The 15,748-nt window shown below is 42.6% G+C and overlaps 1 protein-coding gene and 1 non-coding gene across 3 annotated transcripts in view; both read right to left on the bottom strand.

The window, feature by feature from the left end:
* The window catches only part of SLC10A7 (solute carrier family 10 member 7), a 194,127-nt gene extending 180,043 nt beyond the window's left edge, over nucleotides 1-14,084 (bottom strand). The window contains exons 1-3 of one of the 2 annotated variants that reach the window (XM_037058439.1): nucleotides 13,728-14,077; nucleotides 7,055-7,137; nucleotides 732-868 (exon numbers count right to left, since the gene is read on the bottom strand). In XM_037058439.1, the coding sequence (XP_036914334.1) occupies nucleotides 732-868; nucleotides 7,055-7,137; nucleotides 13,728-13,827 (320 nt within the window). In that variant the 5' untranslated portion in view covers nucleotides 13,828-14,077. Of the gene's footprint in view, nucleotides 1-731; nucleotides 869-7,054; nucleotides 7,138-13,727 lie in introns of both variants that reach the window. The other variant, XM_037058440.1, reaches the window with a different exon arrangement.
* On the bottom strand, nucleotides 497-639 carry LOC118995599 (small nucleolar RNA SNORA42/SNORA80 family). The gene has a single exon (XR_005068312.1). It is a non-coding gene; the product is annotated as a small nucleolar RNA SNORA42/SNORA80 family (small nucleolar RNA).
* Nucleotides 14,085-15,748: the final 1,664 nt, after the last annotated feature.

Here is a 15,748-nt window from a genome sequence, read left to right as displayed (position 1 = left end):
AGAAGCCGAAGCGCCCGACTGACAGCCTACACTTACATACCCATGCCGATCATACAGCCTCTAGTTGAGGGTGTCGAACTCACTTTCACCGGGGGCCACACTGGCCTCGAGGTTGCCTTCAAAGAGCCTAATGTAATTTCAACTTCTTAACAGTTAAGGAGTAGTTACATTCATACAGCCCTAAAATTATTTCGGCCCTTTGAAGGCAACCGAGAGGCTGATGTGGCTCCTGCTGAAAATGAGTTTGACATCTCTGCTCTAGTTTCTTCCATTTTTCTCCCAACACGACTCTTTTAAATTTCCAGAAAAGTGTTCTTTCAGAAACTTACAGTTAAGCATATGGGTGTCATTTTAAGACTCTGTTATAAAATTCTTTGATGGATCTCCCTGATGAAACACTCATTTTAAAGGTTATTAAGAATGTTAAAAGTGTTTTTATTTTCTTATAAGCTACTACACATAGGCCCTTTTATTTTCTTTCTTCCTTTTTTTTTAACACTGTACAACCCCCTTCAGTGCTCACAGCCCACAGAGAAGGAGGCTGGGCAATGGTTCGAGGCTGCATGGGTACACTCTGGCATGGGGACACTATGAGAGGCCCACAGGGAAGAAGGGCCTGCCATAAATCCATCACCATGCTCTAGGCCCTTTTATATATAGTTGCTACAGAGACAATAATGTCACTAAAAATGTCCCATTAAAAGTGAGCTGTTCGTAATATTTAAACATACCCTTTTAAAAGCCATTCATTGATTGGTGTCATTGATAGAAGCTGAAGAAAAAGCCATATTGTTGCTGGGAAGAATGCAAGTGTAAAGATCTGAATGAAAAGATGCAGTCTTATATGCACCAAAGCCCCGGTCAGCTCCTGCAAAAATAGATGCAAAACTTAAAAAGTCAGAAAACTGCTTCTGAAGAAAGACTGCTACTAAAATAACATTGCATAAATTAGTTTTTTCACTGAGATATAATTGACATACAACATTCTATTAGTTTCAAGTGTATAACATGATGATTCAATACCTGTATTTATTTCAAAATGATCACTGCAATGAGTCTAGTTACATCCATCAATTTGGAGTTACTTCACAGCTAAAATTTTTACCTATAAACATATGCACAACGGCCAAACTTTAAGAAAACGTTATTAATGATGGCTATGATGTTTTTCATGAAGATTATGATTTTTATATAAAATTCCTGAAATATTCTAATTGCTTTCAAATATATAATATACCACAATTCAGATTTGCGCAATTCTGGACCAGGACTAAGCTAACTACCTTGGCACTACCATATCTGAGAATGTTGCCACTGTAAAGAAATATGTATGTTTAATTACCTAAAAAAATAAATCTTGTTTAAAAATTTTAGCAGGACCTATCACATTTTAATTAAATATAACAATTAACCTGTTAATTACACCAGACCTACAAAGGCCTCAATTTGGCAAGAAGTTACTAAATCTACACACAAACCATAATCTTAAAAAATGCTGTTCCAACAACATTCTAGAATTCAAAATCACTTTTCCCACCACATCTCCTCACCAGCTTTCTGTATTAACACTTACTGGGGAGTAGTTACACGCTATTCTCTGAGCTTGCCCCCACACGCATGTTCCTCACTGAATCCTCAAATCGACCCCCTTTGGTGGAGATTATGGTTCCTGTTTTACTGATGAAGAAGCTGAGGTGGAGAGCCGCTACCCAGCGAAGCTCAGCACCAAACCTAATAAATGTGTGCCTGCCTCTTCCACTGTGTCACACCGATGCCCAGGAGGGCAGAACGTCCCAGAAAACACGACAAACCAGGCACTTGTTATGAATCTCAAAGCTAAAGAAAAGATAACTCAGTTAAATTCGGGCTTTTGAATATATACTCATTAACAAGCATTTGCACTGGAATTTCTTTGAGTGATGTGGTTATTCCATGGAAGTAAAACAAATTCAAAAGTAGCAGAAAATTTGCATAAAACATTTGGGCAGTCATCAGAGCTCATTCAAAGATGCCAGAGAGTCACTGGTTATAAGCACAGCATTGTAACAATGTCCCCACCATCCCCGGTTCAAGCAAGACATTTGAAAGACCCTCAGCTTCAGAGGCATCAGCCAAAGTGCATAGTTTCATAAATGGTAGATCAAGGCCACCTCATTCACTGATCAGCACTTCCAGGATCTGTCTCTGGGCTCCCATGATTTACGTCTCTGTGTGAACACACACAGCAGTTCCATCTCCATCGCAAGATGTCCTAATGACATCCAAGGGACTTCTGGCAACCGGGGACTAACGTAGGGCAAGTGGGCCACACCGGACAGACCAGAAGCCGTACTGGGTCCACGGGTCCGAGCCCAGAGGAAAGGAGCCTCCACACGCCAAGTCAGACGTCTCACCACAGAGAAGCCCAGGCACCGGCAGGGCCAAGAACCTCAGCAGAACTGACACTGAGTCTCAGCCGGGCACACTCAGAAACAGTCAGCAAGCACCAAATAAATATCAGTGTTTTTATTTTTCATTGTAATAAAACACTGAGCCAGAACACAGTCATTAAGGCATATGTATATACTTCTCATAGAAATATAAAATGGTATAACTTTTCCAAAAAGTAATTTGAGAATATATACCAAGGACTGTACTACAACTTACATTTTTGGATCCCAAAGTTTTCTGTTTAGACATTTATCTCAACAATATAAAAAATGGTTACAAGCATTTATACACAGAGCATTATCCATCAGGGGTGTCCAACCGCGGGCATATCTGGGCTGCACCGAAAGGAGAGTCATCTTGGGCCAAACATTAAATACACAAACACTAACCAATGAGCACAAAAAAAGGCTTTAAGCAAATGTACGATTTTGTGTTGGGCCATATGCATAGCCATCCTGGGCTGTATGCAGCCTGTGGGCTGTGGGTTGGACACTCCTGTGCCCTGGAAACAACGTCAATGTCCAAAGATGGGAGAACAGCTAAATAACGTAAGAATTAAACAGCATTAAGAGCTATTATAAACCATGTGGAAACTGTGGACAAGGATGTAGGAGGGCGGGGTCTCCCCCTACTTAACCAGCATGCAAACCGGCACATCCCATGAACAGCGGTCTGGCAACAACTTCCTTCACTGGACACGTACTGAGCACCCGCCACCTCTCTAGGTGCTTGGGCCACCTACCCCAACTTACACTGCACACAGCACTTGACCTAGCCATTCTACTTCCAGGAGTTAACCCTTTGCATACATTCTCAAAGATGGGAAATGACATGTGTCTAGGTTACCTTTCGTAGCGAGTTTGTAAGAGTGAAACCTTGTATATTACCTAATTGTCCATCAACAAAAGCCCAAGAAAATATATCATGACACATTCATAAACTGGAGTATTTTCCAGCTTACAAAAAGAAATAGGAAGTTCTGTATATGTTTATATAAAATAATCTCCATGATGTATTTTTGAGTTAAATAAGGTAAGGAGGCAAACAGTATAAAATGCTACAGTTTAAAGGGGGTTTCACATATGTATCTGCCTTTAGCATACAGTATCTCTGGAAATATACATGGAAACTTGCTAACCTTGGTTGTCTCCAGAGCAGAGGACTGGGTGGTAGAGTGTGAAAAGAAGACTTTTCATCATCTATAGTTTTGTACCTTTTGACTTATGTACATAAAGATCAACAAAATGTAAATTATTTTTAAATATATAAGTGAAAAAATTAGAAAGTACTAAAGTACATGAAAATTACTATTATACAATGTCATGTGGAAAAAATAAGATCACATATGCATGTACATGTGGGTATATGTATGCAAGTGTGTGTAGACCTATATACACACTTAAATATGTGTGTACAATTTTAAAAAAATGTTTCACTTAAAAATATTCTATATGTAAATATGTTTAAGAAAAAAACTTAAAAAACATACAGATTGTATAAGTCATTTTTGCTTTTTCTAATCTTTCTATAATGGGGAAATACCACCTCTGAAATCAGAAAACAGTTATGAAAAATAAAATACAGTTCAAGAATACTGGCTGACCTAATAAACGACAACTAGAAACAACCGATATCACATCAGAACAAGGGAACAGTAAGGGACCCAGCGAATGAGTCACAAGGGCCTACTGCGCTGGGTCATAAGAGGCCCCTTAACAACAAGGAGATTAACAGACGTGAAGTGCTCCTAAGAAAGATTTTCAAGACCATCACAGAAACCCAGGGTTATGTATTTTCTAGACTTTCATACACAGGAAAAGAAAGAGCAAGAGACACCATAAAATCCAGAGTGGCATTATTCCATACGTGTCCATGTGGAATTTAGGGCCACATATTCAAATAGATGTTGGTGTGAATAACTGAAAAGTTGATTTTGCATGACATTTTGTTTTTTCACATGTGATACAGGTCAAATTCCATTAAAGGAAAGTTAAGGAGACACTCCACATACTGATTATACCAGAGTCTCTCCGACAGCATCAAGAATGGTTTAGTCAGCAACTCTGGCTGAGATGTAGAGATATTTCCCTCACATACTGATTTCCCTTCTAACCCTTCCATGACCTTTATCTGATTTCCGAGGGTCAGCCTCATAGTTCTGGGATGGAAACAAGCAGCAGGAGCCTAAAGGGTGGGATTTGCTCTATTTACTTCTGAGCAAATGAGACGTTAAAACACAATCTGCTGAGGAAAATAAGGAAAAAACCTGTATATTCTGCTCTACTCAGGACCCTTCTCAGGCCCTGAGCTTCCTGCTCCTCTCTGTTTCTACCCCAGCACCAGGCACAGCACCTTGCAGTGAGGGACACTTGACAGGCTACTTGTTTAAATGCATTTGGTCCTGCCACCGTCTAACTGATGGTCCTCTGAAACTGTAGGCTTGAACTTAGCTATATATAAAATACACACATACTTCAAATGTGACCTTATTACACTGTAATACAGTAAAATTTCAGAAACCATTTCAACAGGTATTTCAAAAACTAGAAATCAAGTTATAAAACTGAAGATTTAGCATTGAATCTTTTTAACCTGAAGTATTAACACAGTTCTTTATAATTTTAATAAACAAATTTTAGAATACGCAGACTACATTAGTGTATGAGTAACACTACATGAAATGTTCAATATGAATCAAACTTGAATGGGATCACTGTAATGTGGTCCCATAAGCTTTCAAATAAACTCAAGTAAACAATAACTCACCTTCTACGTGCAAAAAATGCACTATTCTAAGATCTAACAAGATATAAAAAATAGTTGTCCCAGCTGAAATTAATTCAAGGTTATTAACTAGAAGACAACTCACAACCAGAGTGCAACCTTCTAACTTAGAGCTCTTGGGTTGCCCGGGAAATTAGCAGGCCCTCGAGGTGGTTTAACATCACACAAGGACACAATCAATCTAGGGCATCTTATGCTAAATGGATCTTAAAAGTGAATTAATGCTATATTAGTTTCAAAAGGATCTTTTATGGGAGAAATGGCTTTGACGGCTACTTAGATACCAGGACACACAGGGATGGAGGCATTTCCTCATTAGATCCAAACTAGCTGGATGACTCTGAAGGTTTCTCAGAGGCTTACAGAAGAATTTGGTCCTTGGGGAAACACCCTTAATGGTGGCATTCCTTCTGCAACTCCTGCGTCCCATGAAATTGGCGGCTTTACAGAGTCGCATTAAGCAAGAAGCTGAGGTAAGAATCAAGTCTCTTGCCCGGTTCCCATGGCATTAAATACAGCTGTAGCCACTACACAACCGTCGGGGGACGTAGTCAGAGCAACGCCCAAAGTAGGGGACGTGGGTAAGGCAGCTGCCTCACAAAGAGCACCAGCAGAGGACATCAGCAAGACCCCCAAGGGAGACCAGACCAGAGCCACAGGAGCAGCGAGGACCTTTCTGGACCACTGTGTCCCACGCTGGCGGACCAACAGAACCCTGGTGTTGACAGAAAAAACCCTATGCTGTCTAAGTACTAATCATAGTCCTTTTGTGTCAATAAAATTTACGGGAACTGGAATTTGACATATTAGGAAATCCCACCCATGTAAGCTGTTCTCAGAAGACCAGCAGTCCATAAGAGTATTTAGCATCCTGGAAACACGATTTATACCAACCTGCTAACTACGGAATACATAAATTTCAGAAAACCACATTTTTCCCCTATGTTGCTACTGGGATGATCAAAAGAAAGTAGGTAAATGTGACCTTCATTCAAATCACAGTTAAAAGAAAAAAACTTTAAGTAAAGGCAAGATATGGTGCACAGACAGAATTTTAAGTTTTAAAGTCACCCCTGCCAAAATCCTTACTACATAGCAAGATTTTCCTGTTTACACAGGACTAAACATCTTAGAATGACAACTTTTAAAACTCCGATTTCTTCAAAAGCAAATGGTTATTTCTCCTACTTTTTCTTCCATTAAAAGTCAAAAGGGAATCCTAAATTCTCCTCCTTCCTATCTGGGGTGTAAAAATGTCTAGATTTCTTTCATTCCAAGGAATCCAACGTTCAGAGACACCTGGAGTGGTAAATAACAAGACCTGATATCTTCACAATGGAGTGTGACTTCCTATGAAAAAATACCAATATTTCCTTAAAACATCTACCAACATTTAATAGACCCGCTAGCAAAGAATATACTTAAAAAATACAAATCGGTGAAAAGTCATTACAAGTATGGCTTGAGCAGCCTCAGTCCTGGGAACAAAAAAGACCCACAAAGTCACAGAAACCCACATAAACACGAGCAGCCTGCAGGTACCACAGCAGGGGGACCTGAAGGAGACACTTCACTTCGGTGGCCTCACTTCGGTGGCCGTGTCGGAAGCGTACGGATTATAAAGACATCCTCAGGGTCCATGCTGCGCACCTATAAAGTTTCTAGACTCTGCAGGTACAAAACACAAGTCCTATGCCGAAGCCCACGTGAGCTTCTGTTACAGTGAGGCCTTCAGGCTACTGATACACACACATTTACAAAAGGATTCTGACATTTCAAAATATGAAGTACAAATTCAATTTTTCTCCCTGGTTTTCCTGTGCCCCATAGGTGACAGTACCTCGGTGTTTAACGAGAGTCCACTGTTAAAGAATATTGTCGCCACAGCGATGTAGGAGACGGTTATTTCTGGCTTCAGCGGTCCTGAAGAGAGAAGAATGAGTTACTGTTAGATAAGCATTTCTAGTCTTCCCGAGTGACAGACAAATCCACTGGAGAAGGACAAACAGTACTTGGGACCTTAGTATTGACACTGCTGTCCTCACAGAGTTAGGCCTGTGCTGTGACAGAGTCTAATTCCAGAGTTTCCAGAAGGCAGGACCACGGCTGTCCAGTGCAGCACAGTGTCCTTCAACCACAAAAATAAAAACAAACTCCGCTCCACACAGGACAGCGGACAGTCGCCACCTTCAACACGGGCCCGCACGGTGCCCACCACCATGTCAGTGCTTACGCTAACAACTGAAATTCCCACACTGAAAGGGGAGAGTCAATGGAAGCAGTTACATGTCTTTAGCAAACATTGTATTATTTCTTCGAGGAGACCAGAAAGAAAAGCTTGTGTTCATGCATACATTCAGTTCCCCCCAAGAGTATTTATTTAGATTAGACTAATAAATCTACAACTATTTATTGGGGACTTACTGTGGGATGGAGATAATGCAGAGAGGGCAATAGAGTGCTCAACAGTCTGTTGTCAAGACTGGAGATGGTATGCGATTGTGCCCAGCCCCCCGGCACACTGCAGTGAGCCAGACAGGCCTGATCTTTGCCCTCCAGACAAACCCTCTCCAAAGTCGGGCTGGCATCGTCCCAGGGGCATTGATGTTGTGCGTGGGGTAGAGATGACCCTAACCTTTATTCGTTTGTGTGGCTTGTACACAATTGGCTCAAATGTGTACACCTACACCTAATGTGCTAACCAACGGACAACTTTCTTTTAAAAGACATAGTCTGAGAAAATACTGTTTTATGCCTGTACACAAGTGATTCTCTGGCAGGGGCAGCTGATATTTGGCAACATTTAGACATTTCTCGGTTGAGTTAACTCGGGGACTAGGAGGTATGACTGGCATGGAGTGGACCGAGATCAGGAATCCTGCTCAGCACCGAGGGAAGCTCAGGGCAGCCCTCCAGCCAGCAGTAGTGCTGTGGCTGAGGAACCCCCAGAACAGCTTGAAATCTGAGATCATCTCATAGCTGACATTCCACTCAGGCCTCTTGTGCTGGGTTGAGTCGCGTCCCCTCCAAAATCTGTGTCCACCCGGAACCTGTGAATGTGACCTTATTTGGAAGTGGGGTCTTTACAGATGTATCATATTTTGCCATGTATAATGTACACTTTTTTGCCCAAGTTTTTGAGGTAAAAAATAAGGATGTGCATTATACATGGGTATAATGATTATATACCATAGACATAATAACGAATCCCATGTATAATGAGTGCAAAACATGAATGCACATTATACACAGCAAAATATGGGTGATCAAATTAAGATGAGGTCTTATCTGATTACCATGGACCCTAATCCAATGACTGGTATTTTTTTCTTCTTTTTTTAAGAGTTTATTTATTTTTAGAGAAAGGAAGGGAGAAAGAGAGAGAGAGAAAGAAACAACAATGTGTGGTTGCTTCCCCCATTCCCCCTACTGGGGACCTGGCCCGCAATCCAGGCATGTGTCCCTGACTGGGAATCGAACTGGCGACCCTTTGGTTTGCAAGCCAGCCCTCAATCCACTGAGCCACACCAGCCAGGGCCCAATGACTGGTATTCTTCTAAAAAGAGGGGAACTTGGACGCTGTCACACACAGAGGGAAGACGGCCCCGTGAAGACAGAGGCAGAGCCTCCAGTCCTGTCACCAGGAAAACTGATAGCCGGCAGCCACCACAAGCTGGAGCAAACAAGGCAAGGCTCTTCTCTAGGGCCCTCCGTGGAATCGTGACCCTGCGGGCCTCCTGATCCGCCCTTAGCCTCCGGAACTGCGACTAAATAAATGTCTGCTGTTCTAAGCCACCCAGTGTGTGGCGATTAGTTGTGGCAGTCCTAAAAAGTAACACACCGCCAAGCAAAACAACAGTCCCACAGTCACGGCTCCTCCGTCCCCGACTCCCCACCCACAGAGATTATGAGTTCCAAGCTCGGGAATAACCACCATCCACTCAGTCAACAAATACTTATTGAGCGACTATGATATTTTAGGCATTTGTAGTACAACTGTTAGTAAAAGATGACAAAGATCTCCTTAAACAATGCTATAAATTATTTTATGTACCTGGCATTTACAGATCATTTTGCTGAGATCTGAGAAAAGGAAGTGAAAAGGAGAAAGTGAGTGCAAACAGCGTCACGTATCAGGACAGTAAAGGCTGCTCACACTTAAAAGGGGGCGCGTTATTGTTATACTTGTGAGTGAACAGAAGCTCACTCTTCTCAGCAGCTCACACTTAGAAATAACGTGTCCTCAACAACTGAGGAAGGTGATTCCAAAACAGACTTTAGAGTCAAGGACTCTGGCTTGTTTTGAAAACAGGTGCCTCCTCGGAATTTTACAGTTTCCAAAAACTCATATCATTTTTGTTTTCCTCCAATCTCCTGTTTTTTATCACAGTGGCTCCTCCAGAATTCCCATCTAGGGTGGGTCAGAGTGAGCGATGTGGTCGCAAGTGACAACTAGGGGACACGTCCACAGGGGCATCTCTCTAGCAAGCATATGGCATTTTCTGAGATTCTGTGTTTCTCTGGGGCAGCTAAAACGTCTACCTTAGTTGGCCAACAGCTGAATTGTTAAAGCACTCTTCCCACAATTCACATACATGTACATAAATACACTATCAACTAATTGGCATGAATTAGTGAAATGACTCTTGACTTTTAATGCTTTAAATTGTAAAGACAGGTCATAGTGTCTTCTTTCATTTTGTTTTTTAATTAGATGCATCTCTAAACAACTCTACATCACAAAAGGACGTGGTGAGGGCATTCCAGGGCTACCTGCAAGATACCTCTAAAAGGAAAAGGAGAAAATCATTCTGATTTGGAGAAACCGAAGTCCAGTCTGAGACAGGACCACCGAGATGCCAACAGACAGTTAAACTTTGGAATGCACAACTAGAAGTCGCCCAGGGCTGCAATAAAAATTTGGTAAATATTTGCACAGAGGTGAGGGTTGAAACTACTATTTTAAAATGATACCTGGCCTGCTCCGAGGTAATGATTACATCCTCCAGCTCACCAAAATAATCAGACCCAGATCTGAAAATGGCAGTAAAGCTAAAGTAGAAATATAAGTTTTAACTTTTCCTCTAAACAAAAGCAAAGAGTGTTTATCAGTGAAAGTGAAATGAGGTAGCACAATCAAAAGAAAAGTTGGCCATTAAAAAAATGGAGCAGTTTTGGGGCTCCAGAACTCATGCTTTTTAATGAAGGGGGGGAAAAGCATTTGAAGTGCTTCAGAATGCAACGAACTATTATTATTTCACAAAATCTACTCATCACCAAAGTAAATTTCACCTCGGAACCTAATCTAAGATATTCATGCCAATATTCTTGGACTTACAGCAGTTTCTGGTTATTTTTTTCCACTGGAAAAATGAAGCAATTTCCTTTTTAGGGTTTATGTATTGTTAATGGGGTAATTTAAGTTATGATGCAGGTAGAAATGAAAAAGTTACTCTACCTCCAATGAAGTAAACCTTTCTCTTACCAAGAATAAATAACACAGTATTGAAAACAAAGAATAAATAACACAGTGTTGAAAACAAGCAAACTCGAAGGTGTACATAGCTCGGGGCTTCCCTGAGCCTCAATGGAAGAGATTAATGACAACTCAGAATACATGTACATTTACATCTACTCTGGCTCTTTATTTTCAACCTTTTTTTTTGTTTGTCTAAAAGAGAAATGTAAGGGAGTAAAAAGAAAAGTGAACTAAGAATTAAGTTATCTAGGCTAGGACCTATTGTACTCTTCCCAGAGATGTACCCATCTGGAAAGTGATTCAACTTCTCTAATTTAAGGGTTCCCAGGTCCACAAATTTCCAGCCACACACAACTCACCAACTGGCTATGAAGGGAGGTCACATCATAGTTGTGACACTTTAAGTGTAGAAGTCTTACACTTAAAAGTAAAGAGTGTAGTCACTGAGGTCCTGATTCAGGTAAAGGTGAGGTGAGCATCTTAAGGAATGGAAGAGGAGCAAAACTTTTCCTATTTAAAAGAATGTCTAGAAAATAGTTCCTACTGAAATTTGTTCAGTCGATGTGCATGTATTAAAAATCACAATCTCCATGTAGAGAGCTCATAAATGGAAACTTTGACTAAAAGTTAGAAGCCAACAAAAAAGGTGCTTTAGACCATTCTACAGAGCAGAGTAAGACAGAAACATTTCAGTAGCCCCTCCTTTCCTTGTTCCTAGATGTCTGTTGAAGTAGTAGAATGAATGTGTTGCTTGGCAGTTTTTCGAGTTTTGTTTTTATTTAAGTGGTTTTCAGGTCAATGAAAAGCTCAATAGAAGTATCAAGCACTTAGCCTGACAGTCTATCTAAGGAATCCCAAAGAAGTGCATGTCTAACTTTTGTTTCTACGGATGGACAGCTAGCTACCAAAGAAATCATATGGGTTTACTATTGTTTAACATTAGCAGATTCCACTCTGCTCCTTTGGGCCAAAACTCGGGGCACAGAAAATGTCTATTACAGAGAGCCACTCTTATTAACAGTTATTCACTTTTAATAACTTTTCACCAAGGAAATGCGAACGGATTTTGCAACTGGTATGAAATAAGGGGGACTCCTGGTCTCCAGGCCTTTCCCTCCCTACGACTTCCCTAACTAACATAACCCACGGTCAGTCACCTGACCTCGGGTCTCAATATCTTCAGCTGTAAAAGAAGCCTGTCAGGTGAAAATACTTCTTAAAAATCCCTGTTGGCCCTTAACATTCTACTCTCATAAAAATTAAACAAAGAAATGAATGATCCTAGATCAACAGCATGAGAACTAGTGAAAATAGGAAACAGTATTTCTAAGGTACAACAATGGACCAAAACGTCAAGAAGCAGAGTCCAAGGGGAAAAAAAAAGATTACAGAATCCACCTCACACAAGCCACTGGAAGCCCTAGGGAAATGATTCAGCATTCAACCACCCTTCTTCCCCCGGAGCACCCTGGAAATGTCATGTAAAAGGCATTTTACCAAACCCAGGCCCTGCAGGTCTCAACTTAAAGATTACATATCACCTGTAACTTCACCTTAACAGAGCAGATAAAAAGGTCTAACACCAGAAGCTGTAAAGTGCACTAGTGAAGCCAGTAAAGTGTGCATTGCACATCACTGCAAAGACACTGTAACTTTAATTCTCACTACCCAGCTAGCTGCTGGGGTGGGGGTCGGGGGTGGGACGAGGAAAGGGGGACTTATTTGACAGAACCTGAAATACCAACATTCACAAGTTTCCCCAGAGCTCACTGGGAAGCTATGTCAAAGAAGAAACGGTGCCTTCAGGGGGAGAAACCACGGCAAATAACAGCTTTATTCTCAATTATAAACCCCACACATTTTGTACTAAGCTGAATATAGAAAAATAAAATAAAATAAACAAAAACGGTATAATTCCCACAATCTTTGTTCAAGCAATTCCTTTTAAATGTTCCCTGAAGCAACCTGTCAATGGAGGTATTGCAGGGAGAGGGTAGAAGGAACCACTGACCTCCTGAGAGATCATTTCACTCACTCCCATCATGCTTTAACAACAAGGCACGAATAACTTCAAATATCCTCCAGGTGCTTCTCAACATAAAAAGATCACCTGTGCTCACTTCTCTCCTTTATCTGTCCCTGTTGTATGACTGATGTATTAAACCTGTCAACAAGTGTGGAAACTGACAAACAAGGTGAAAAAGACAATAAGATAAAGAAATTCAATTAATGTTTATAAAAAGTAGGACACAATTGTCTGGGGGAGGGGAGCTATAAAAGGCTAATGACGTTTCCAGTCTTGCCCCCAATGTCCATCCCCACATTACAAGGCTCCCTCTATTCAGGCTTCCAGGGTGATTTCAGTCCGCCTACATTTCCTTGCCAAAACACACACTGCACAGCGTCTCACACAGCCTGTATCTGTTGGACGACTGCGAAGTGTAGCAACTGAGTCCCGGCAGCACACGGAAGTACTGTCCTGTAATGAAAATGTGCAACGTGTCGGCCAGCTGGGGAGTTTCTAGGGCAGTAGCTACCGCAGCGAATCATCACTCTCCCACGTGGGGGCCACAAGACCTGAGCTGGAGGAGGCAGGGGTGTCCCTTGTTGGTTTTCTTACCCAACTTTTTCTTAAACGCGGGGTGGAAATGGAGAAGGTAATAGTGTTCACTTCAAGAAAGATAAGGAACTCCTGGCAACCTGGCATCCCGTGGGGGTAGGATGCTACTTTGAAAAGAAGAGAAATTAAGTTTCATTTCATTCTCAGCAACCTCACTCCTTGACACTAAGGATACTCGCAGGCTGTTCGCGGAAAAGGTAACCTGCGTTCAAAGTCGCTTGACCCATTCCTAATGACAAACCCCACTCTGGGGTTGGCAAATTAAAGCATCAGCGAAAGGGCCAGAGGACACCCTGAGCAGATCAGTGTCCCCAAGAGAAGCACACACTTCCCAGCTACGGTCTCCCCTCCTTTCCAAGGTGAATTAGTTCTCAAGTGGGAATCGGGGTGGAGCGTGCGGAGGTGCAGACTTACCCCCATTCACCCCTATGGACGGCTCCAGCTTAGCTCCGGCGATCGCCAACACTATTCCAATCATGAACCATTCTTTCCTCATTCTCTCCAGCAGCCTCATGTTTGTTAGGGTGGGTAGGTTTTGTTTGTTTGTTTGGCTTTTTTTCTTTTTAAGCCGCGATCGTTTAATTCCCGGGGCGTCTCCACACTTTCCACGGTCCCTCTTGACATGCAGCAGAGCAAGTCAAATTGCTACTAGTAAACGAAAGACCAGGGGGTTGCTCCGGCGGCTTCTAGGAGGGCTGGGAGTAGTAGTATCCAGTGACAGGAAAGCCTCACTGAGCGCCGCCATCACTACCGTGCGCCTCCTAATAGACGCGCACAGAATCGGAGCCCCTCCCAAGCGCCGATGCTCTGAAACGGACAATTAACTGGGCCAGGCTGGCCAGCGCAGACGGTGGAGGAAAAGAGGCTGGCCGCCGGGTGGGGATGAGAGACTCGCCACTTCAAGCCCTGCCAGACCTTAGAAATTACTATAGCGTGGAGAGAAGTGAGGCGCCACCGCCATCTAGCCTTATTAAGGGTCCCTTTCCGACAAACCTTTAGGTACAGCCGCCCGCGACCCTGGAGCTCATTTACGAAGAGGTTCTCTTTGGCATCGACACGAGACTGCGAGAAGGGATAGCCGTAAGCTTGGTCAGAAACGTCTCTGTCAGCAGCTGCAGCGGGGTACAGGGTTTTTTTTATGTGCGCGTTTCTTCGAAGCATGTGGGCGCTTCCCGGACGCCGGCGGTGACGTGTGCGCGGGGCGGGGGGAGGGGAGGCCACTCAGTCACTTAGTTCCTGGCCACAGCTGCTGAAGTTAGACGTGCTCCCAAATCCACAGAGGAAAGCGGTTCCCTCGTTGCGGGGAGGAGCGGAGCGGGTTCCATAGCCCTGAGGACGGGGTGAAAATAGGATGCCGGTCCGATGCCCAAGTCCTCAGGACCCCCATCTTCCAGCGTGCGCTGCAGCCTGCCAAGGCGGTCGCCTGCGGTGGGCGCTCTGCCCGGAGCACCCTTGCCCACACCTGCGGGGACTAGGGAGGATTGCAAGAGGTGGGGACCAGATCTTCTTCTGGGGCAGTAGGAGAACTGGCGAAAGGGGTCAGGGACCCGAAAGCGAAAGTGGTGGGGAGCAGGCCGAATAGAGGGGGTCCCCTGCCTTCCACTGCCCCACGTGCTAGTCGGTCCAAACCCGTTTCTCCCTTCAGGTGTTTTCTGGCAACCAAGGGACATTGATAGTTTCATGAACGGACTTCCCACCCATGGAGCCTGCAGGATCATCAGCGCCTCCCCAGTATTCACCCAGATAAATAGATAGAATACTGTGTGACGTTTTGGAAGTAGTCTGGTCTTTAACAATAATTCAGTAGTTAACTCTGGATAGATTGTAGGGTTGGGAAGGGGCTTCAGGGATCGTTCAGTGATGGCAAACTTTAATTCTGAATTCATTCAAAGACTGAATGAGACCATCCCGTATTTTCCTCTAGTAATGTAGCTTTTTATCTTGATAACATGACTTGTGCGAAACTAAGCCGACTCGTGAGTTGTGTTACTAGGTGAAGGTTTCACAGCACACAGTGTTATCTAATTATACAGATTACAGAATAACAAAAAGTGAATACCAAGATAAAAAACTTAATAGGGAAACACAGTGACATTAAATAATTTAAAAAGAGAAAGCACATGGGGTGTGATAAAATATGATGTTAATTATGGGGCAGTCACAAGATAAGTGGAGATACATGAAAAGATAGTTTAAAACACAATTAGTTTCTTAGAGTAATTTCCTACTAGGTTAAAGAGTCATAAATCGCAGTGATTGAAGGTATGCCCTTGTATTAAAAGATCATTAAACATTACGCTTCCAGAAATTGAGCCAGCTTAACTTTGTGACTGTTCACCAATGCCTATTTACCAAGTACTCTGCTCTGTCAGAGCAGAGTCAAACTCATGGAAAAGTTTTTTTGTTTGCTTTTTAATAGTACTTAAAGGAAAACA

This window comes from Sturnira hondurensis, unplaced genomic scaffold (genome assembly GCF_014824575.4).
Source record: "Sturnira hondurensis isolate 20B ecotype Veracruz unplaced genomic scaffold, ASM1482457v3 Scaffold0010128, whole genome shotgun sequence".
NCBI classification, from domain to species: Eukaryota; Metazoa; Chordata; class Mammalia; order Chiroptera; family Phyllostomidae; genus Sturnira; species Sturnira hondurensis.
Note: the sequence above shows the minus strand (reverse complement) of the source record. Positions and strands in the feature narration are given on the sequence as shown.